Source organism: Misgurnus anguillicaudatus, chromosome 6, assembly GCF_027580225.2.
Source record: "Misgurnus anguillicaudatus chromosome 6, ASM2758022v2, whole genome shotgun sequence".
Taxonomy (NCBI): domain Eukaryota; kingdom Metazoa; phylum Chordata; class Actinopteri; order Cypriniformes; family Cobitidae; genus Misgurnus; species Misgurnus anguillicaudatus.
In genome coordinates, this window is record NC_073342.2 from 33,464,546 (window position 1) to 33,486,619 (window position 22,074).

Consider the following 22,074-nt stretch of genomic DNA (forward strand, 5'->3'; position numbering starts at 1 on the left):
GCTATGATGTTGTTGATGTTGCTATAATAATGCTACGGAAGCCCCGGGCAGCCAAAAATGCGCCATTACAAAAAAATCGAATTACTTATTTTTTAAATCGCCCACAACAAAAAATTCGAATTAATTCATTAAATAGATTTTTCGCCCAGGCCTAATGACAAGAAGGATTTGGGAGGAGGGTTGGGCACGTTCATGACTCGTTCAGAAAGCACGGAAGGGAGGGGAGGAGTTAGCTACGCTTGGTTTTGTTTGACAATACTTTGAATTTCAACAAGAACTGAAGTCACAGAGATTCGCTTAGAGCGCCTTTAATAACATCAGTGTGAATATTATAAGAGCATTTTCAAATTTGTCCACATAGTAAATTTATTGTCAATTTCTATCACAGGGAAGATCAAAGACTTGTTGGCACATGGGATCCTCAATGATTTGACGCGTTTGGTTTTGGTGAACGCCATCTACTTCAAGGGAAACTGGGAGGAAAAATTCAAAATGGAAGCCACTGTTGATAAACAGTTTAAAGTGAACAAGGTGAGATTCAAAAGGTCTTCTTATAAATGAACTTCAGTATTTTGACATGAAGGATTACTGATCATGTTCTCATTGATGTTTGACAGAATGAAACTAAACCAGTGAAGATGATGAATCAGAAGTCAGAGTTTCCTCTGACCTTCATCCCAGAGGTGAACAGTCAGATCCTGGAGCTGCCGTATGTTGGGAAGAATACGAGTATGTTGATCATCCTTCCAAATGAGATTGAAGACGACACCACTGGACTTCAGCAGGTGAGACAGGAGAGATTGAGAGTGTTTAAAGCTTTATTTCACATCATCAGATAGACATTAACATAACATCTCTTATCCAGCTGGAGAAAACACTGACCTATGAGAAGCTCATGGAGTGGACCAAACCTGACAAGATGTATCCACAAGAAGTTCAGATATCTCTGCCTAAATTTAAGCTAGAAGAAACTTATGACATGAAGAATCTACTGGTGAAACTGGGAATGGTGGATGCTTTTGAGAAGGGGAAGGCAAATTTTTCAGGCATGTCCCCCAAAAATGATCTGGTGGTGTCTGAGGTCATTCATAAATCCTTTGTTGAAGTCAGTGAAGAGGGAACAGAAGCAGCAGCGGCTACTGGTGTTTACATGGGGTTACTACTATGCACCCCTCCACAGTTCTTCAATGCTGATCATCCGTTCCTGTTCTTCATTCGACACAATCCCACCAACACCATTCTGTTTTATGGACGCTTCTGCTCTCCATGAGCTCCTCCTGCTGGTTCTCAAGAGTTTCTTTCTGACGGTTCTCATTTGATTTGAATGATTGAACAATAAAAGTTCAGAAATGAGGTTTATCTTGTATCTAATCAAAGCTTTTAGTTTTATATGTTATTTTTATCTTTTTAATACAACCCCCTGTTGCTTTCTTAAAATCTTGCATGAAATGCACATCATCACATAATCAATCATTTGTTTGTGTGATAATAGAAATAAGTGATTTGTCAACTTTTAAAAAACTTGCAGTAACATTCAATGATCAGATGATGTTACTGACAATGTCAGTATGTAACATCATCTGATCATTGAATGTTACTGACAACTTTAACAACTGAACTACAACATTACGTTAAAATATAATTGTATGCTTTAAATGTTCAGTAACAACTAAAACAACATATCAACTGCAAGCAGGGCTCAATGCTTTGAGCACTTGTTTTCTTCTTCATAAAGATGTTAAAGCACAGTTAGAAATTTATAAGTGAAGCGAACAATTTTATTCGGATAGCTTCAGAAAAGGTCAAATGATTTCCAGTAAGGAAACATGGGGAGCATCAATGGGAGTTTTAGTCATTTTCAATATTAAAATATGTTATTACCTTAACTAAGAATTGTTGATACATCCCTCTATCATCTGTGTGCGTGCACGTAAGCGCTGGAGCGCGCTGCGAGGCTTCGATAGCATTTAGCTTAGCCCCATTCATTCAATGGTACCGTTTAGAGATAAAGTTAGAAGTGACCAAACACATCAACGTTTTTTTTATTTAAGACGAGTAGTTATACGAGCAAGTTTGGTGGTACAAAATAAAACGTAGCGCTTTTATAAGCGGATTTAAAAGAGGAACTATATTTTATGACGTAATAGCACTTTTGGGAGTACTTCGACTCGGCGCAGTAACACCCTCCCTCTCCCATTATGAGAGTGAGAAGGGGAGCGGACTTTTTAGGCGAGTCGATACATGTAATACATGTGAACGGACGCTAATAGTCTTTTGTTTCTCTTTCCCTGTCTCGTCCTCCATCCCGAGAACACTGAGACTAACAGACCCAGTTCCTGCTGCCGTAAAGCTCATCACACCACTAATCTACTGGCTTACCTTTAACGAGATGCCTAGATGGTGTCTGACCAGCGACCACCGACCACTTCCCGTTTAATCTACCTAAATATATATAATAATAAAATTATTATTATATTATATTAGTATACCCACCAAACATGGAACGTCTGGGAGACATTCAGATCATGTCTGTATCACGTCCGTTAGTTCAGACCCACTTTTAAACGTCTGCTGGGCGAGCAATAGAGGGTCAGTGTCTGGACTTCACTCTTGCACCCCTTTTGGATGTCTGTGAATGTACCAAAAAGGTTCAGTGTATGAACGTCAGACTACGACCCGTTATGGATGTCTGTGCCTGTGGACGTGCAAAACAGGGTTAGTGTCTGGACGTCACTCTTGCACCCCTTTTGGATGACTGTGGACGTACCAAAAAGGTTCAGTGTATGAACGTCAGACTACGACCCCTTACGGATGTCTGTGGACGTACCAAAAAGGTTCAGTGTATGAACGTCAGACTACGACCCCTTTTGGATGTCTGTGGACGTACCAAAAAGGTTCCGTGTATGAACGTCAGACTACGACCCCTTACGGATGTCTGTGGACGTGCAAAACAGGGTCAGCGTATGAACGTCACTCTTGCACCCCTCTTGAATGTCTGTGGACGTGCCAAAAAGGTTCAGTGTATGAACGTCAGACTATGACCCCTTATGGATGTCTGTGGACGTGCAAAACAGGGTCAGCGTATGAACGTCACTCTTGCACCCCTCTTGAATGTCTGTGGACGTACCAAAAAGGTTCAATGTATAAACGTCAGACTATGACCCCTTATGGATGTCTGTGGACGTGCAAAACAGGGTCAGCGTATGAACGTCACTCTTGCACCCCTCTTGAATGTCTGTGGACGTACCAAAAAGGTTCAGTGTATGAACGTCAGACTATGACCCCTTATGGATGTCTGTGGACGTGCAAAACAGGGTCAGCGTATGAACGTCACTCTTGCACCCCTCTTGAATGTCTGTGGACGTGCCAAAAAGGTTCAGTGTATGAACGTCAGACTATGACCCCTTATGGATGTCTGTGGACGTGCAAAACAGGGTCAGCGTATGAACGTCACTCTTGCACCCCTCTTGAATGTCTGTGGACGTACCAAAAAGGTTCAATGTATAAACGTCAGACTATGACCCCTTATGGATGTCTGTGGACGTGCAAAACAGGGTCAGCGTATGAACGTCACTCTTGCACCCCTCTTGAATGTCTGTGGACGTACCAAAAAGGTTCAGTGTATGAACGTCAGACTATGACCCCTTTTGGATGTCTGTGGATGTGCCAAAAAGGTTCAATGTATAAACGTCAGACTATGACCCCTTATGGATGTCTGTGTACTTGCAAAACAGGGTCAGTGTATGTACGTCACTCTTGCACCCCTCTTGTATGTCTGTGGACGTGCCAAAAAGGTTCAGTGTATGAACGTCAGACTACGACCCCTTATGGATGTCTGTGGACGTGCAAAACAGGGTCAGTGTCTGCATGTCAGACTCCACCACTCCGCTCGCATCTTGTAATCACATCACTACTACAGTAAGGTCCTGATTGGTTAACGTGGTACGGAAATCCACCGAAGTTCAGATTTTCCCCGCGGCAACACTCAGTTTGCATGTTCTGCATCATTCACGCAGCGCTTACCGCGTGTACTTCGCCGCAGGATGCCTAATCACGTCTTTGAATTGACTTAACATGTAAATCACTCACGCTTGCCGCGTCTACCGCGTCTGGTGTGAACCCTACATTAGAGCAACATTAAAAAATTGCAACAATATCTGGCTAGTACTGATTGCTCCCTACATATGACAGTAATCTCCCAAATTCTTCATTATTGGGCTATGAGCCTTTTCTAACCATAAAACATCCAAGACTATCTAAAGTTCGTAAAAAAAAATTCTATCGTCAAAAACCATGGGAAATATTCCGTGGTATAGTCTGATGAGACCAAAGTTGAACATTGTCCTTAATCCGTAATACCGAAATATATGTTTGGTCCCCAAAAAAACAACAACAGCAGCACATCACTAAAAGAACACCGTGCCCACATTAAAGCATGGAAGTGACAGCATCAGGCTTTTTGGCTGCTTTTCTTCAGCTGGAACCGAGCCTTTAATCTGGGTGGATGGATTAATGAATAGCTCCAAATACCAGTAAAGTTTCACCCAAAAACTGAAGGCAGGGGTGCCCAACCCTGCTCCTGGAGGGCTACCGTCCCGCAGACTTCAAATCCAACCCAGCTCCAACACACCTGCCTGTAATTATCAAGCAACCCTGAACACTTTAAGTAGCTGCTTCAGTTGTGTTTCATTGGGGTTGGAGCTAAAATCTGCATGATGGTAGCCCTCCAGGAACAGGGTTGGGCACCCCTGCCTTAAAGGATTAGTCCATTTTCTTAAAAGAAAAATCCAGACAATCCACTCACCACCACGCCATCCAAAATGTTGATGTCTTTCTTTGTTCAGTCGAGAAGAAATTATGTTTTTTGAAGAAAACATAGCAAAATTTTTCTAATTTTAATGGACTTTAATAGAACCCAACATTTAATACTTAATTCAACACTTAACAGTTTTTTTCAACGGAGTTTCAAAGGACTATAAACAATCCCAAACGAGGCATAAGGGTCTTATCTAGCGAAACGCTTGTCATTTTTGACAATAAAAATAACAAATATACACTTTTAAAGCACAACTTCTCGTTGTGTAGATCCGGTCGTGATGCGCCAGCTGACCCCACTACGTCACCGCAATACGTCATCACGTCAAGAGGTCACAGAGGACGAACGCGAAACTCCGCCCCAGTGTTTACATGTGTTAAAAAAGAGGACCGTTCCTACGTTGTTGTATGTCAACTGATACTAATTAATGTCTTTGTGGCAGTTTATTGTTTAAAATGGTCCGCAAATGTGCGTTTTATATATGTAACACGTGACCTCCCTACGTCACTACGCATTTACGTTAGATACCGCTGGACCGGACCTTGACGAAAAGTTGTGGTTTAAAAGTATATATTTTTAATTTTTCTTGTCAAAAATGACAATCGTTTCGCTAGATAAGACCCTTATGCCTCGTTTGGGATTGTTTATAGTCCTTTGAAAAAACGGTTAAGTGTTGAGTTAAGTATTAAATGTTGGGTTCTATTAAAGTCCATTAAAATTAGAAAAATCCTGCAATGTTTTCCTCAAAAAACATAATTTCTTCTTGACTGAACAAAGAAAGACATCAACATTTTGGATGACATGGTGGTGAGTAAATTATCTGGATTTTTCTTTTAAGAAAATGGACTAATCCTTTAAAGGATTAGTCCATTTTCTTAAAAAAAATATCCAGATAATTTACTCATCACCACCATGTCATCCAAAATGTTGACGTCTTTCTTTGTTTAGTCGAGAAGAAATTATGTTTTTTGAGGAAAACATTCCAGGATTTTTCTCATTTTAATGGACTTTAATGGACCCCAACACTTAACAGTTTTAATGCAGTTTAAAATTGCAGTTTCAAAGGACTCTAAATGATCCCAAAAGAGGCATAAGGGTCTTATCTACCGATTTTTTGCAAGAAAAATAAAAAATATGCACTTTTAAACCACAACTTCTCTTATTCCTCCGGTCTTGTGACGCCCCAGGGCGACCTCACACAATACGTCATCACGTCAAGAGGTCGCGGATGACGTATGCAAAACTACACCCCAGTGTTTACAAGTGTGGAGAAAGAGGACCCTGCCAACATTGTTGTATATGTGGAATGATACTAATTAATGTCTTTGTGTCAGTTTATTGTTTAAAATGGTCCGCAAATATGCGTTTCATATATGTAACACATGACCTTTAGATGTCAATACGCAATTACATGAGGTCGCGCTGGTGCGTCACACAAACGGAAGGCGGCGAGAAGTAAAAGTGCATATTTTTATTTTTATTGCCAAAAATAACAATAATTTCGTTATAGACCCTTATGCCTAGTTTGGGATTGTTTAGAGTCCTTTGAAACTGCAATTTTAAACTGCATTAAAACTGTTAAGTGTTGGGGTCCATTTAAGTCCATTAAAACATAATTTCTTCTCGGCTGTGCAAAGGAGACACACAACCAATTTGACAGAGTTTGAAAGCATTTGCAATAAAAAATGAATAAATATTGCAAAGTCAATATGTGCAAAACTGATTGACACTTACTGATTAAGATTTCATGCTGTGATCACATCTAAAGGCGCTTCAAATAAGTTTTGGGGTGGGCACACTTATGCAACCTGGCAATTATAAAATTTTTACTTGCCATTTTTTTACCACAAAATGATTATTATTCACTTTAATATAGAGCTTGGAATTTGGATAAAGGTGGAACAGGTACCGAAATGATTCATCTTGGTTTTATTTCTTGGTTTAATCTCAAAAACCTGCAATTTTAACAGGGGTGTGTAGACTTTGTATGCACTGTATTTGTATATATTTACTTATAACAACTTTTCATGAAATTGGTATAATGCAGTGTAAAAAGTTGTGCAATACATAAGCCAAATTCCAATTTTTGTGTCATTTTATGTATTGGTTTCTATTTTTCTGTTCTTTTCCCATTGTCCCTTCGGTTTAGGGTTAAAGCAAGTTTTTGTTAAATAAAATGACATTCAATCCCCAATTCTAACCCCAACTCCAAGCTACCATGGTTTAGAAATAGACCAAACATGGAGAAACCTATATATTAAATGACATCCTAAAGCAAATCCCAAATTTAACCCCAAACCCAAGCGACAATGGTTTTATAAAAATGAGAAAATAAAAGAGAAACCAACGTCCCCTCTCACTTTTAGGATGCCAACTATGAACTCATGCTGGGAAGTTGCGGAAAAACATTAGACTCAAAAGACTTAAAGGGGACAAAGAATGATTGAACGGAGTATTTATCCTTGTTCTGTGATGTGACATGTAGACAAAAAATTTTTGTTTGGGTCTGTAATGCCTTAGAAGCTTCCTAAAAACCTCTCTCAGATAGCTCTATTAGGGTGGGGGATTTTAAACAAGTGGTTTTGCACCTATTTGGCTCCCCCTACTGGCTTAACTTGCAATCTCATTACTGATTGGCTGACTTTACTGCCACTCAAAAAGTGTAGCCAATTATTTTAAGGTGGAGGGGCAGTGAGATGCCTGTGATGTCATGAGCATCAGTTTTTTAGATTGGGCTGTTTTCTGGCTGACATTTCTAAAAGAGGAATTTCTATGAGACTGAGATGTTTAGCATGTTTAGCACTTTTTGTATGTTTGTGAATTGCGGATAGACTACCATTATTCAACAAAGACAAGGTAAAAATGGTTTTTCATTCTCTGTCCCCTTTAAAGAGTCTTTCTTGGATAAATGATTTTAATCTGTGATGGTAAACAAAGACTGAGCACAACTGGAAGGGACTAGTTATGATCAAATTACATTAATAATCTGTGAGAAAAATCCTAAGGTGTGTCCACAGCTTTACAGTCACATAAGAAGAATGTGTTGTGTTTAATTTTCATGCTGAATTTAGGGCGTAGCACCGCCACTATAAAAAAACTTGCGGCAAACAACTTACTCATCTCATAGGAGGCAAATCGTCAATTCGGAGGAATAGGTAAAGATTTTATATTATTCATCTGTTTGATACTTTATGCAATGTACAATATACTCTAAATTGTGTGGTTTTTAAACATTAAGAGAAACATTTATGGGTTTTTTTGCAAGTGCTGCTGGCCAATTGGGTGTCCTAAGCAGATCTGTAATAAGAAATCACAGACACACAATCTTTTACAATTGTTATTTATAATTGTATACTGCTTACTGTACAAATTACAGTTACACAAAAATATTAATAATATTTATTCTGTAGCTGTACAGCTGACAGATTGTGTAAGTGACTGTGAAGCTGCTAAAATCTTTCTGCAACTTTTGTAACAAACTTTCAGCATTAATATATTTAAAAATAAATAAATAAAGTATTAGAAATGAAAGAATGCATGTGTGACATAGGTGTTCATATAAATACAAGCAATTCTTTCTGAGAATTACTGAATGCACCTTGAAATAAACAGTTAGTTACATAAAAAAGGCTTGTTGGTAAATTCAAACTTGGCTTTAAGAAAACTGCATTTACATAAAGCAAAACTGATACGTCCTATGGTAATGTTGTTATTAAAAAAGTTGTTTAGTGAAAAATAGCATCCAAGCCTTCAGTTTAGCAGATGTTGATTCTTCAAATATTTTATTTGCAAAGAACGGCATAGACTTTAACATTCACCACACAACAGATGTAAACAAACGTCTTGAGCACAAATCGCTAATTACCATGTTTCAAAACGCAACACAACATAGTGTCATATAAATAATATGGCATAAATTGGATATACAGGATTGTAAGTTATTTTAGTTATCTCAACAGTCAAAACATAAAGATTCAAAGGAATGTAAACTTACCTGAAAGTGTTGCACAAGATTCATTTCCCCTGGAGCCACACACACCGCTGTTTCTTCGGTTCTAGCTAGAGGAGATACAGCTACGGCCAAATCTCGCGAGATGTTTAATTTAGCGTTTGCGGTGGGGGGCGTTTCACACGGTACCAAAGATAAGTTCTTTGACGGTACGCCACTAGCGCAATCGTGTATTCCTGAACAATCAGAGGCTGGCTGCACTTTAAGGACCGCAGTTCTAGGAATAGGGTCCTAGAACTGGGGTCCTGAAACTGCAGCCTCACGCTTTTTTGTGACAGCGCCACCTATCGAACTGGATGATATCAGTTTCAGGTCCGCAGTTCTAGGACCCTGGTGGTTTAGTTTGTAGTAATGTTTGTAAATTGTATCAAGATATTAATCTCAGTAGTATGTCTTTATAAGTGTATTTCTTTTTTATTATTTAAAATGCATCAACATTCTAAAATAAAACGTAAGCCCATATCATCCATCTTAAATGTGGGGTGCAGGATTTTTTAAAAACACTTTGAAAAAGGGAGTCGGGCCAAGTACCAAAACACACTTGTAGCCAATCAGCAGTAAGGGGCGTGTCTACTAACCAACATCATTGCCTGGGTTGCGTATGTGCGGGTTTTTCAAAAGAAGGTCCAGATTCTATTGATGTAGGGGTGTGTTTGTTTAGGTGATTTTAAATGTCAACATTGGCTTTTAGAGATCATGCACCCCGCTTTTAAATTATTATTAAAGTGTAAAGCACTTTCACACAAAATTAGGGTCCTAGAACTGCGGTCCTGAAACTGCAGCCTCCGGTTGTGCAGGAATACCCTTCTCAGCAGTTTCTGCTGTGGTACTGCATAGGGCAAAATAAATACAAGATTATAATTTTACTCTGCTGTTTTTTTTTTTCATTTCCTGCAGTAACTTATTTTGACGCTCATCTTTTCCACACTACTATCTGCAGCTCTTAATGTTGAGCATCTTTAAAAGGAACGCACACACAGTCTCAGGATTCTTGCGTTTGATGCAGTACTAATATTAGAGTATATAAAACTTAAAGATCATAACCATAAATGCCACGTTTTTATATAGTAAATTATTTCGCAGACCACCACTTTAAGAACCCCATCATCAGGTTTTGTCCATGCAGCTCGAGCACAAAATGGGAAACATGACAAAATAAAATGTCATGTTTCAATTGAATGCAACAATTATAATACCATTTAAAATAGCAATTAATAATTATTTATCTCTCTCAATCTCTCTTTCACTTTGTTCAGGTTGTGAAAATGGAGTCTTTGTCTGCAGCAAACACACAATTCTCTCTCAATGTATTTGAGAAGATCAGTGAGATAAACACTAGTGGAAATGTCTTCTACTCTCCTCTCAGCATCTCCTTGGCTCTGGCCATGGTGTCACTTGGTGCTAAAGAAAACACAAAAGATCAGATCTTACAGGTGATGTCACAAAAAGTCTGTGTACCTTCACTTTTATTCATTATGTGAACAAAATAACATTTATGTAAACTGTTGCACATTGAATGCATATTCAATTGACAATTTCGTACATTTATTTGATAACTGTATTCACAATAGATTTTGAGTTATCAGAACTGTGAAGTTATATTTGATTGCCAATTTTTTGATCTATGTTGTTGTAGGTTTTGTGTCTTAAGAAATCTGAACCAGCTCTGCTGCAGATGAAGATAGAGGACTTACCTATCTGTGTCAAGGCTGACCGGCCAATGATGCCAAATGTGCAAGAGATTAAGCAATCCGACTTACCTGTTTGTGTCAAAGCCGACCCTCCAAAAATGCATGAGATTAAGAAATCCGACATACCTGTTTGTGTCAAAGGTGACCCTCCAAAAATGCATGAGATTAAGAAATCCGACATACCTGTTTGTGTCAAAGCTGACCCTCCAAAAATGCATGAGATTAAGAAATCCGACATACCTGTTTGTGTCAAAGCTGACCCTCCAAAAATGCATGAGATTAAGAAATCCGACATACCTGTGTGTGTCAAGAGTCAATCTGAACCAATGATGCAGCAAACTCCGAAACCCCAGGAACCTGTGAAGAGTCAGTGTCAACCCCCAAAACTGCAAAAGCCCCTGGAGCCCCAGATTTCTTCTCACCTCAAGGTTCAGTATAAATACATGAGACACAAACCTTATGACTTTATAGTTACAATAACAGTGTTTGATTTTTTGATTAATGCATTACATCCATTTAAATTATATTTATTAGTGTCGATGTAAAGAGAAATCTTCTGTTCAGCAGGAGGACCAAATTCATTCCAGCTACAACAAACTCATGAGCGAGTTGAACAAACCAGGAGTCCCATATATGTTGAGTCTTGCCAATCGTCTGTATGGAGAGAAATCCTATCAGTTTATTGATGTAAGATGAGTTTATTCAGTCTCTCACTCGTGTTAATAAAGATTCTCAGATCTAATGTGACTTTCACTTCATTTCATTTGTTGTGTTATAGAAATTCATTAGTGACACAAAAAAATACTACCAGGCTGGACTGGAGTCTGTGGACTTCAAAAAAAACTCTGAAGCTGCACGCGTCAACATCAACAAATGGGTGGAGAAAACGACACAAGGTTAAAACAACTGTGAACATTTTTGAAACTTTAAAATTGCCATGCGGTCTCAAAATTAAATATCAAGTTGTATCACAAGGGAAGATTAAAGACTTGCTGGCACAGGGGATCGTCAATGATTTGACGCGTTTGGTTTTGGTGAATGCCATCTACTTCAAGGGAAACTGGGAGAAAAAATTCAAAAAGGAAGCCACTGTTGATGTACAGTTTAAAGTGAACAAGGTGAGATTCAATGATCTTGATCTGATTGTAATGCAGGTAACAGTCATGAGATATGAGCGGTTATAACTCTTGAGTTCTCATTGATGTTTGACAGAATGAAACTAAACCAGTGAAGATGATGAAACAGACATCAAAGTTTCTTCTGGCCTTCATCCCAGAGGTGAACAGTCAGATCCTGGAGCTGCCGTATGTCGGGAAGAATCTGAGTATGTTTATCATCCTTCCAAATGAGATTGAAGACGACACCACTGGACTTCAAAAGGTGAGTCAGGAGAGATTGAGAGTGTTTAAAGCTTTATTTAACATCATCAGATAGACATTAACATAAATCTCTTATGCAGCTGGAGAAAACACTGACCTATGAGAAGCTCATGGAGTGGACCAAGCGTGACAACATGAGTGTAGAAAAAATTCAAATATCTCTGCCCAAATTCAAGCTGGAAGAAACTTACAACATGAAGAATCTACTGGTGAAACTGGGAATGGTGGATGCTTTTGAGAAGGGGAAGGCAAATTTTTCAGGCATGTCTCCCAAAAATGATCTGGTGGTGTCTGAGGTGATTCATAAATCATTTGTTGAAGTCAATGAAGAGGGAACAGAAGCAGCAGCAGCTACTGGTGTTGTCATGGGGTTACTAAGCATGCCTCCACAGTTCTTCAATGCTGATCATCCCTTCCTGTTCTTCATCCGACATAATCCCACCAACACCATTCTGTTTTATGGACGCTTCTGCTCTCCATGAGCTCCTCTTGATGGGTTGACCTTCTGAAGAGTTTAGTTTCTGAATGTTCTCGTTTGTTTTGAATGATTGTACAATGAAAGTTCTAGACTGGGGTTATGGTCATGAGCTCTGTACTGTATCTCGTATCTAATCAAAGGTTTTAGTTTGAAAATAACCAAATGTTTGTTTCCCTATTCTTACATAAAATGCACTTCATTACAAAATTAAGTAGGAGTACTAGGAAACAATGCTATTAAACAACTTTAAGAATTGAACTAAACATGCCTGTGACAGATACTTTACAGGTTAGGCAAGTACTTCATAGGTTAGATTCTGTAGTCATGGTTCATAAAAGATATAAATGTAAATAAAACAACATTTAAGAATTGTAATCTCAATGTGTTTAAGAAGATCAGTGAGATAAACACTAGTGGAAATGTCTTCTACTCTCCTCTCAGTATCTCCTCGGCTCTGGCCATGGTGTCACTTGGTGCTAAAGGAAACACACATGATCAGATCTTACAGATGATGACACATATCTTGAATGTTTGCACCTTTATAGCCATTTTCTCTTTGATTGAAAGATAAACTGTTGTGAGTGATGGCATAGATAGAGGAAGAAAGTGTAGGATGCTATATCCTCTTAATTTTGTGTATTTTTCTTATGTGTAGCATTGTGTGACTTACACATAATGTCCAGAGATTTTTGTAGGAGGGTATTGGGTTTATATGCATATATAATATGTTTGTTTATGTTGGGTTCAATAAATGGTCTTTATAATAAATGTTTTGCTTGTGTTATATGAATGAAGCCCAAACATTGAAAATTTTATTCCAGACTTTACATGAAAATAACTGTTATTGCTCTCTTTTATCTAGTATTTACTGATGTGAACTCTCACAAAAACAAAAGTACAAAGACTATCACTGGGGCGGGTCAATACCCTTTCAAAGAGTACAGGTTGGGATCCATTGCAGATACAAATTTAGAACACATGGCGGGAGACCTAGGAATGCAGAAAATGCATCATAAAAGTTGTGATAGGATAAATGAATGGATCTCTAAGGCCCTTTGTTGGGTATATATGATCAAAACACATTTTTTCTAAAACTAATTCCAACAGGTTTTTCTCTAACCAGGCAGATGGCTCTGCCTCTTACATCTAGATCAATATCCAGAAACAACCTATATTTAACTAAAATTAGATTTTTTTTCATAAAAATGTAACATTTTATTGATGCTAACAGTGTAGTTGAGGACATTTTTGGGGTAAATAGAAAAAATCTACTCCATATCTCTCAAAACACAGCATAAATGTAAAGACAAGAATACAAAATAATAAAAAGCAGAACATGATGATTAAGGGCATATAATTTTATCTTCTCATCATTATAACCCCCTCCTTTTGAACTGAAATCAGGGCTTATTTGTGCTTTTCTTTTCATTAAGATGTAAAAGCAGTCAAAAATGTAAAAAAACAAATGTTGTGAAACGAACTTTAAAGTTTTCACAAGGTAAGATCAATGTAACACTAAGTAAAGTCTACAATATGCATATAAAACAGAGCTTAAAGGTCACATTTTTTCTGATCCCATTTTTTAAACCCTAGTTAGTGTGTAATGTTGCTATAATAGCATAAATAATAACTGTAAAATGATAAACGCTTAAAGTTTACTGCCAGGCGATATATATTTTCTTTAACAGAATTCGCCTTTCAAAGCCTACAGCGAACGGTTTGGACTACAGCCCTCTACTTCCTGCTTTAATGACATCACTAGAACAGTTTTTTGACTAAACTCCGCCCAAAGGAATTTGTCAGTCGCCAGCTAAGCTAACAGCAAGCTAAGCTGCTATCGAATCACAACACACTAAAACACAATCAGTATTTCTGAAGTAGGGACTTCATAGAACAAGGAAGACATCAGCCCGTTTTGAGGACAGTGAAAACAGCGCTATACAGATAAGTAAAGTGTGTGAAATATACAGCGTTGTTTTACACGTGAAACATAAACATGTGTTGTATTGCGCACTGTAAACACAATCAAAACTTCAAAAACACAGGAAGAACAGGACCTTTAATTATGACAGAATTTAGGAACACAATTTGAGACAGTAATGCTGCATTCAAGTGCTATTGGAAATTTAGTCTAAAGTCTAAAGTCGTGATTACGAACTTGTGTTCAGGTGTTTTTTGTTGGAAAGACGCCAGGTTCATACTTACGTGTCTTGGGGAAATTGGACTTACTCGTTCAATGTAAATAACATAAGAAATTCTAAGCTTACAAAAAAAGTCAGATCATTTTACACCAATGAGGACATATTTATGAATAAAGACATTGATTTTCACTAATAAAATACTTAAAAAACTACACATTGTCCCTTTAAGACAATACAATGAAGCTGTTGCAGATACAAATAGCGTAAACTAAAGCATATCTGCCAAAGCAGAAGTCCTTCCCCCTTTCACCATTTTTAAAGTTTGACACCCACCCATCTGCGGAATTTGGGATTAAATTTATTTTCGAACTTCCAGAGGTAAACACAACATCAGAGGACCGTCCTGTCAGAGTGGTGTTTTGTGTTTTGTTTAAGTCTTTATATGAAGTGTTGTTTTTCATGTTCATGTCTTTGATTTTGAAATCTTGTCCTGCCATGTTGTCTCTTGTTTCCCTATTCCCTTATGTGTCATGTTCTGATTGGTTCACTGTCCCTATATGAGCCCTCTTGTGTTGGTTTGTCAAGCTTTGTTTAATGTTGTGATACTTACTGGATGTTAATGCCACGTCATGATCCTTGTTGGTTCATTTTAGTTTAGTTTAATAATCTGCTCTTGGGTCTACACTTTGTCCTCCTTCAGTAAGTACCTATGACACGTCCATGTACAATTTTTACCTGTGAAACTTGTATTTATGATATTTAAGGCCAAAGTGCAAATGCATTATGGGAGTAGTGGCTGCATCATCTGGAGGTCGCATATGCAGGCTGCATACGTCTATTTCAGTTAACTGAGCACTACATTCGCAAGTACAGCATATTACCAAACGTTTACAATAGTAAACTTTATTATTGTTAATATTTTGAAATAAGTCTTTATGACGTATGCAGCCTGCAAATGCGCCCTCCGAAGTATGCAGCCTTCCATTTGAGAAACGACCATGAGCTTCACTCACAACCGTACGCAAATGCGACTTAAAAAAAATATGATAGTAATGCAGTGTTTCTCAATTATTTTCTGTCACGCCCCCCTAGGAAGAAGTAAACATTTTGCGCCCCCCCCCAACTCTCCGCCGCGACTGTAAATAGTATAATTTATCTATAAAATTACACATCTGCAAAACATTGCATCCTTATTAACATTAAAGAAAACACAAAAAAGAAATATCGATCAACTTACAACAAATAATAACTTTATTAACATTGTTTTTTAGTCTGTAACAGAAAAGACTTAAAATTCATCAATTTGCCTGAAATAAAAAAAAAATCAACCCTTATTTGAAGTATAATATTTTTTGACCATTTGATACTGAAAAATTAAATTTAAATATAATCAATAAATAATAATAAAAAACTCAAGCGGCTTATCAGCGTGATTGGGGTGTAATGTCTTTAAGTGACAGTGCAAAAAATCACTTCCTGAAAAAGTATTTTCCCCGGGGTCTCGTGCGCCCCCCCTGGTGTCGCTTCGAGCCCCCCCTGGGGGTCCCGCCCCACTATTTGAGAAGCACTGTAGTAATGTAAGTGTACAAAGATTGTGTAGTAACAACTGCATATAGTAGAAGCACAAAGACGATTTAATGAAAAATGCACATCCCAGCCAACATTGTGAGGTGGTGCCCAAAATGGACTTTATATGTAGCCCCTATATTGCTTTGTCCACACACATAGGACATATATTGCCCCCACTTAATGAAGCCCACATGTTAAATACCAGGTCCCAGTATGGGTTTTTAATGGGTACTGGACTGGTCCCTTATGTAGTAATTATACCTTTTAATGATTGATTGTAATTTCCTCTATTTATTTAAATAATATATTTAATTAAAATTGATAACCGATAAAAGCAACATAATTTCAGTTCTATATATGTACAGTATATGTATATGTATATGTACAGTATATGTATATGTACAGTATATGTATATGTATATATGTATATGCATTAGCAGTTTTAAAATTGTTGATTATTTTAGTGTTGAAAGTGTAATAAAATGACAATTTTGATATACTGAACCTTTACAAAATATACAATATATAATCAACAGTTCACTCATCACAAAACATGAAGGAGGTGCAATATGGAAAATAACTGTAAAGATTCAGTATATCAAAATTGTCATTTTATTACACTTTCAACACTAAAATAATTAACAATTTTAAAACTGCTAATGCAAGTAATGACTAACAATTTAACATAACACTTAAAACAAGCAAGAGTCCTACTCTTACTTGGGAGTCAAAAACAACACAAACATTGCTCACTGTTCTGGAGAAATTCTGACCATCATTTAATCTTTGCTCTACAGTTTTATGTAGAACTTGAAGCATCCACCGCCAAACTTATTTAAATGCTTTGATTTATCGCTGTGCAGTCCGTGAATTTGCACCATAGTATTACATTTTCTAAAAATAAGTGTATGCAAATCTTTTTATTAATGGTTTTGAGAGCCTCCTGCTGCTCTGGTAGAAACTGTATCCTTGTGCTTGAGCAGGAATTCTTGTAAGTTAAATGTTTATCATCTTTGAAATATGATATTATATTAGGTGAAGAAATTCGCAATTACAAACATTCAAAGCAGGATTACTTTGTCAAGCATGTCGTAGCAGGTTATAATGATGTCTCATGATGAAACACCTGATTCCACTCATCCAGCTTCTTCCAGAATGTTCGATAGTTTCTTTAACTAGTTTCTTTAACTTTTGACTTATAAAAGTATAAAATAAAATTATTATTATAATATTTGATAAATTCATAGGCAGGTGAACATTATAATTAATATTATCATTATCAAAACGAAATGTCACAATAAAAAAATAATGCTTTTTAAAAAAGTTTTATACTGATAAAATCATATCCATGATATTATTTGCTCTTTGTATAAAATTCAGAATCAACCAAAAGTAATTATTTCAAGGGTTAAATGTACAAGATATATTTCAAGCATAATTATTTTGCTCACAGAGGGTCCCATATTATCATCCCACATGGGCAAACCTATATGTGACCCACGTAGTGAAACCTGCATGGGACCCACATATATTGCACACGTGAAGCGTTGCCCACATGTAAGCCATGCTGCCTAGATAGGACCCACGTGAGGCCCACATGTCAATGTTGGTTGGGACAGTTATATGTTAAGTGTGTGTTGCAGTTACATCATCAGAAGAATGTGTTGTTTAATGTTCATGGTGAATTTAGGGCGAGGCAATGTTATAATAAAAACACTCACGACAAGAGCAACTCATTTATTTGTGACACACAGGAGACAAATCGTCTTTGCAGAGGAATAGGTAATGATTTGATTTTATAATATGTTTGTAGTTTTATAAAAATATGCAGTAAGCCTATACTAATACTAACACTAATAAATTATCTCTCTCATTCTCTCTTTGACTTTTGTTCAGGTTGTGAAAATGGAGTCTTTGTCTGCATCAAACACACAATTCTCTCTCAATGTGTTTAAGAAGATCAGTGAGATAAACACTAGTGGAAATGTCTTCTACTCTCCTCTCAGCATCTCCTCGGCTCTGGCCATGGTGTCACTTGGTGCTAAAGGAAACACAAAAGATCAGATCTTACAGGTGATGACACATAAAGTCCAGTTTCTGCATCTTTGGGCATTTTTACTTTAATATAAAAAATTGTCTTGACAAGAATCTGTCATTTACCCGAGCATGTGAATATGCTTGGTTTTTTGTGTGTGTGATGTAATAATGGATACATAATGTAGGCTTGTTGTGGATTAGGGCTGTGCAAAAATATCGATGCAGCTAGCTATCGTGATAAATTTTTCCACGATAGTGTATCGATTTCAATCTCTACTATCGATATTTTTAAAAACCCATCAAATCCCTCTGTGTGCGTCAAGTGGCCTCCTCCGCCGCTGCTGTAGTTGTCGCTGTCCAGATGTCTGTCATATACGGCCATTCGGCCAATGTCTCAGAAGTTAGCGGGAGTTAGAAAATGGCAGAAAATAAAAAACCGTGCAGCTTTCAAAGCCGACGTGTGGATGCAATTTGGCTTAAAAAAAAGTGTAAAAAAAAATCAGCTCTATTTTTTACATTTTTGATTAAAAAAAAGAAAGTATTGCAATGTATCGCAACATGCAACGCATATAGTGATACGCATCGTATCGTGAGGCCCTTGCCAATACCCAGCCCTATTGTGGATATAACCTATTGTTTTGAAATGGGTACAATATCTTCACAATTAATAGATAATACATTTATATGAACGGAAAATCAAATTCAACCATAATTCTATTGAAAAATGTAATCTCTAGTTTTGTCACTGCCAAACTGTTTAGTGTGTGTTGAGACATGATTTTAAATGGATTCACTGAAAGGGTAGGGCACAGTTAAAGGTAGGTTATTTTGGCTTGTTATGGTTAAACAGTACAGATGCACAGTTACAAATTATCCAGTGTTATTGAAATATGAGAGGTCTATGTGCAGGTTGTTGAAAATGATCTTTCATCTTACAGTATGTCTTATTTTATTTAAACACAAGTATAACGTCAAACCTTTTATTATGAATGCATATTCAAAATTTTACACATTTTTGATAGATTTCTGGATTTTTGGTATACACTTGTTTTTTTTGTCCATTAATTAATCCATGTTCTTGTAGGTTCTGTGTCTTAACAAATCTGGACCAGATAAGACAGATGATCAGGTTCAGTATGAATACATGAAACCCAAACCTCATAACTTTACAGTAACAAGTGTTTGTTGTATTTGTCAAATTATATTTATTGTTGATGATGTATAGAGAAATCTTCTGTTCTGCAGGAGGATCTCATTCATTCCAGCTACAACAAACTCATGAGCGAGTTGAACGAACCAGGAGTCCCATATATGTTGAGTCTTGCCAATCGTCTGTATGGAGAGAAATCCTATCAGTTTATTGATGTAAGATGAGTTTATTCAGTCTCTCACTCGTGTTAATAAAGATTCTCAGATCTAATGTGACTTTCACTTCATTTTATTTGTTGTGTTATAGAAATTCATAAGTGACTCACAAAAATACTACCAGGCTGGACTGGAGTCTGTGGACTTCATAAAAAACTCTGAAGCTGCACGTGTCAACATCAACAACTGGGTGGAGGAAAACACACAAGGTTAAAACCACTGTGAATCCTTTTTGAAACTTGGAAAGTGCCACATGTAAAAAAACTTAATATCAATTTGTATCACAGGGAAGATCAAAGACTTGCTGGCACAGGGGATCGTCAATGGTCTGACTCGTTTGGTTTTGGTGAACGCCATCTACTTCAAAGGGAACTGGGAGAAAAAATTCAAAAAGGAAGCCACAGTTGATCAACAGTTTAAAGTGAACAAGGTGAGATTCAATGATCTTGATCTGATTGTTAATGCAGGTAACAGTCATGAGATATGAGGGGTTATAACTCTTGTGTTCTCATTGATGTTTGGCAGAATGAAACTAAACCAGTGAAGATGATGAAACAGGAGTCAGAGTTTCCTTTGATCTTCGTCCCAGAGGTGAACAGTCAGATCCTGGAGCTGCCGTATGTCGGGAAGAATCTGAGTATGTTGATCATCCTTCCAAATGAGATTGAAGACGACACCACTGGACTTCAGCAGGTGAGACAGGAGAGATTGAGACCATTTAAAGCTTTATTTCACATCATCAGATAGACATTAACATAACTCTCTTATACAGCTGGAGAAAACACTGACCTATGAGAAGCTCATGGAGTGGACCAAACCTGACAAGATGATTGTAGATAAAATTCAAATATCTCTGCCTCAATTCAAGCTGGAAGAAACTTATGACATGAAGAATCTACTGGTAAAACTGGGAATGGTAGATGCTTTTGAGATGGGGAAGGCCAATTTTTCAGGCCTGTCCCCCCAAAATGATCTGGTGGTGTCTGAGGTGATTCATAAATCATTTGTTGAAGTCAATGAAGAGGGAACAGAAGCAGCAGCGGCTACTGGCGTTGTCATGATGCTAGAAAGCTTCATGCTTCCACAGATCTTCAATGCTGATCATCCCTTCCTGTTCTTCATCCGACACAATCCCACCAACACCATTCTGTTTTATGGACGTTTCTGCTCTCCATGAGCTCCTCTTGATGGGTTGACCTTCTGAAGAGTTTCGTTTCTGAATGTTCTTGTTTGTTTTGAATGATTGTACAATGAAAGTTCTAGACTGGGGTTATGGTCATGAGCTCTGTACTCTGTATCTAGTATCTAATCAAAGGTTTTAATTTGAATATAACCAAATGTTTGTTTCCCTATTCTTACATAAAATGCACTTCATTACAAAATCAAGTATAAAAGTACCAGGGAACAATACTATTAAACAACTTTAAGAATGGAACTAAACATGCCTGTGACAGATACTTTACATGTTAGGCAAGTACTTCATACTCTAGGTAGATTCTGTAGTCATGGTACATAAAAGATATAGCAATAAACAACATTTAACAACTGTAATCTCAATGTGTTTAAGAAGATCAGTGAGATAAACACTAGTGAAAGTGTCTTCTACTCTCCTCTCATCATCTCATCGGCTCTGGCCATGGTGTCACTTGGTGCTAAAAGAAACACAAAAGATCAGATCTTACAGGTGATGACACATATCCTAAATTTCTGCACGTTTAGAGCAATTTTCTCTTTAATTAATAGATGAACGGTTGTGAGTGATGGCAAAGATAGAGGAAGAAAGTGTTGAAATGATATTGAGAATGATATTATGTGCTGCTGAATTTTCAAGATGTTTTTTATTCCATTTCACTTCAATATATTAGAATACACTTAGAATGTCCTCTTAATTCTGTGTATTTTCCTTATGTTTGGCATTGTGTGACTTACACGTCAGAGATTTGTCCAGAGATTTTTGTAAGAGGGTATTGGGTTTATATGCATATAATACATTTTTATATGTTGGGTTCAATAAATGATCTTTATAATAAATGTTTCTGCTTGTGTTATAAGAATCAACACCAAACCTTGAAAATTAAATTCCAGATATTGTATAAATTGCATAACAATACCAGGTATTTTTCTTTATATTTATCTTTATTAATGTACACTCTCAAAAACAAAAGTATAAAGACTGTCACTGAGGTGGTACCCTTTCAAAAGGTACAGGTTGGTACCAGGGGCGGAGCCAGACATTGTAGACATTGGGGGCTTAGCCCAAATCTAGGGGTTTCAAAGCTTGGTCCCCTATTGATATTTGTTCTCCATTTACGGCAGCTTTATAAACTATTTTTTAATCTAAGTGTTCTCTGTATTGTCCAGTGTTGGGTGTAACTAGTTACTACGTAATTTGTTACTGTAATTTAATTACTTGAAAAAGTAATGAAAGGGATTACTCTTATTTTTCTTGTAATCGAATTACAGTTACTTCTGATGTAACTAAATACTGTCTATGGACTGTAGAACAATTATGTATACTATAATAAATAGTGGATTTAACATGGTTTTAGTTTACAATTCTCACTATTAACTGGTTGATTATTAGCATTA

At 37.1% G+C, this 22,074-nt stretch overlaps 3 protein-coding genes across 6 annotated transcripts; all 3 read left to right on the forward strand.

The window, feature by feature from the left end:
- The first annotated feature begins 377 nt into the window (after positions 1-377).
- LOC129448844 (leukocyte elastase inhibitor-like) lies at positions 378-1,359 on the forward strand. Its single transcript, XM_073869075.1, has 3 exons — positions 378-531; positions 618-785; positions 866-1,359. The coding sequence occupies exons 1-3, from the start codon at positions 493-495 to the stop codon at positions 1,268-1,270; spliced, it is 612 nt and encodes a 203-aa protein (XP_073725176.1). The 5' UTR covers positions 378-492; the 3' UTR covers positions 1,271-1,359.
- A 6,398-nt stretch (positions 1,360-7,757) lies between these two features.
- LOC141364393 (leukocyte elastase inhibitor-like) lies at positions 7,758-13,135 on the forward strand. 2 transcript variants are annotated; one of them, XM_073869072.1, is made up of 8 exons: positions 7,758-7,971; positions 10,082-10,258; positions 10,462-10,944; positions 11,081-11,203; positions 11,295-11,412; positions 11,492-11,634; positions 11,729-11,896; positions 11,976-13,135. In XM_073869072.1, the coding sequence occupies exons 2-8, from the start codon at positions 10,091-10,093 to the stop codon at positions 12,375-12,377; spliced, it is 1,605 nt and encodes a 534-aa protein (XP_073725173.1). In that variant the 5' UTR covers positions 7,758-7,971; positions 10,082-10,090; the 3' UTR covers positions 12,378-13,135. The 2 variants fall into 2 exon arrangements, with proteins under 2 accessions (XP_073725173.1, XP_073725174.1); XM_073869073.1 differs by having other exon boundaries at positions 7,764-7,971; positions 11,084-11,203.
- A 1,947-nt stretch (positions 13,136-15,082) lies between these two features.
- LOC129448835 (leukocyte elastase inhibitor) lies at positions 15,083-21,516 on the forward strand. Of its 3 annotated transcripts, none has more exons than XM_055211483.2 (9): positions 15,084-15,213; positions 17,774-17,865; positions 17,980-18,156; positions 19,205-19,249; positions 19,366-19,485; positions 19,577-19,694; positions 19,773-19,915; positions 20,011-20,178; positions 20,258-21,516. In XM_055211483.2, exons 3-9 carry the CDS (start codon positions 17,989-17,991, stop codon positions 20,660-20,662), a joined length of 1,167 nt encoding a protein of 388 aa, XP_055067458.2. In that variant the 5' UTR covers positions 15,084-15,213; positions 17,774-17,865; positions 17,980-17,988; the 3' UTR covers positions 20,663-21,516. The 3 variants fall into 3 exon arrangements, with proteins under 3 accessions (XP_073725178.1, XP_055067458.2, XP_073725177.1); XM_073869076.1 differs by having other exon boundaries at positions 15,094-15,213; positions 17,838-17,865; XM_073869077.1 differs by lacking the exon at positions 17,774-17,865 and having other exon boundaries at positions 15,083-15,213.
- Positions 21,517-22,074: the final 558 nt, after the last annotated feature.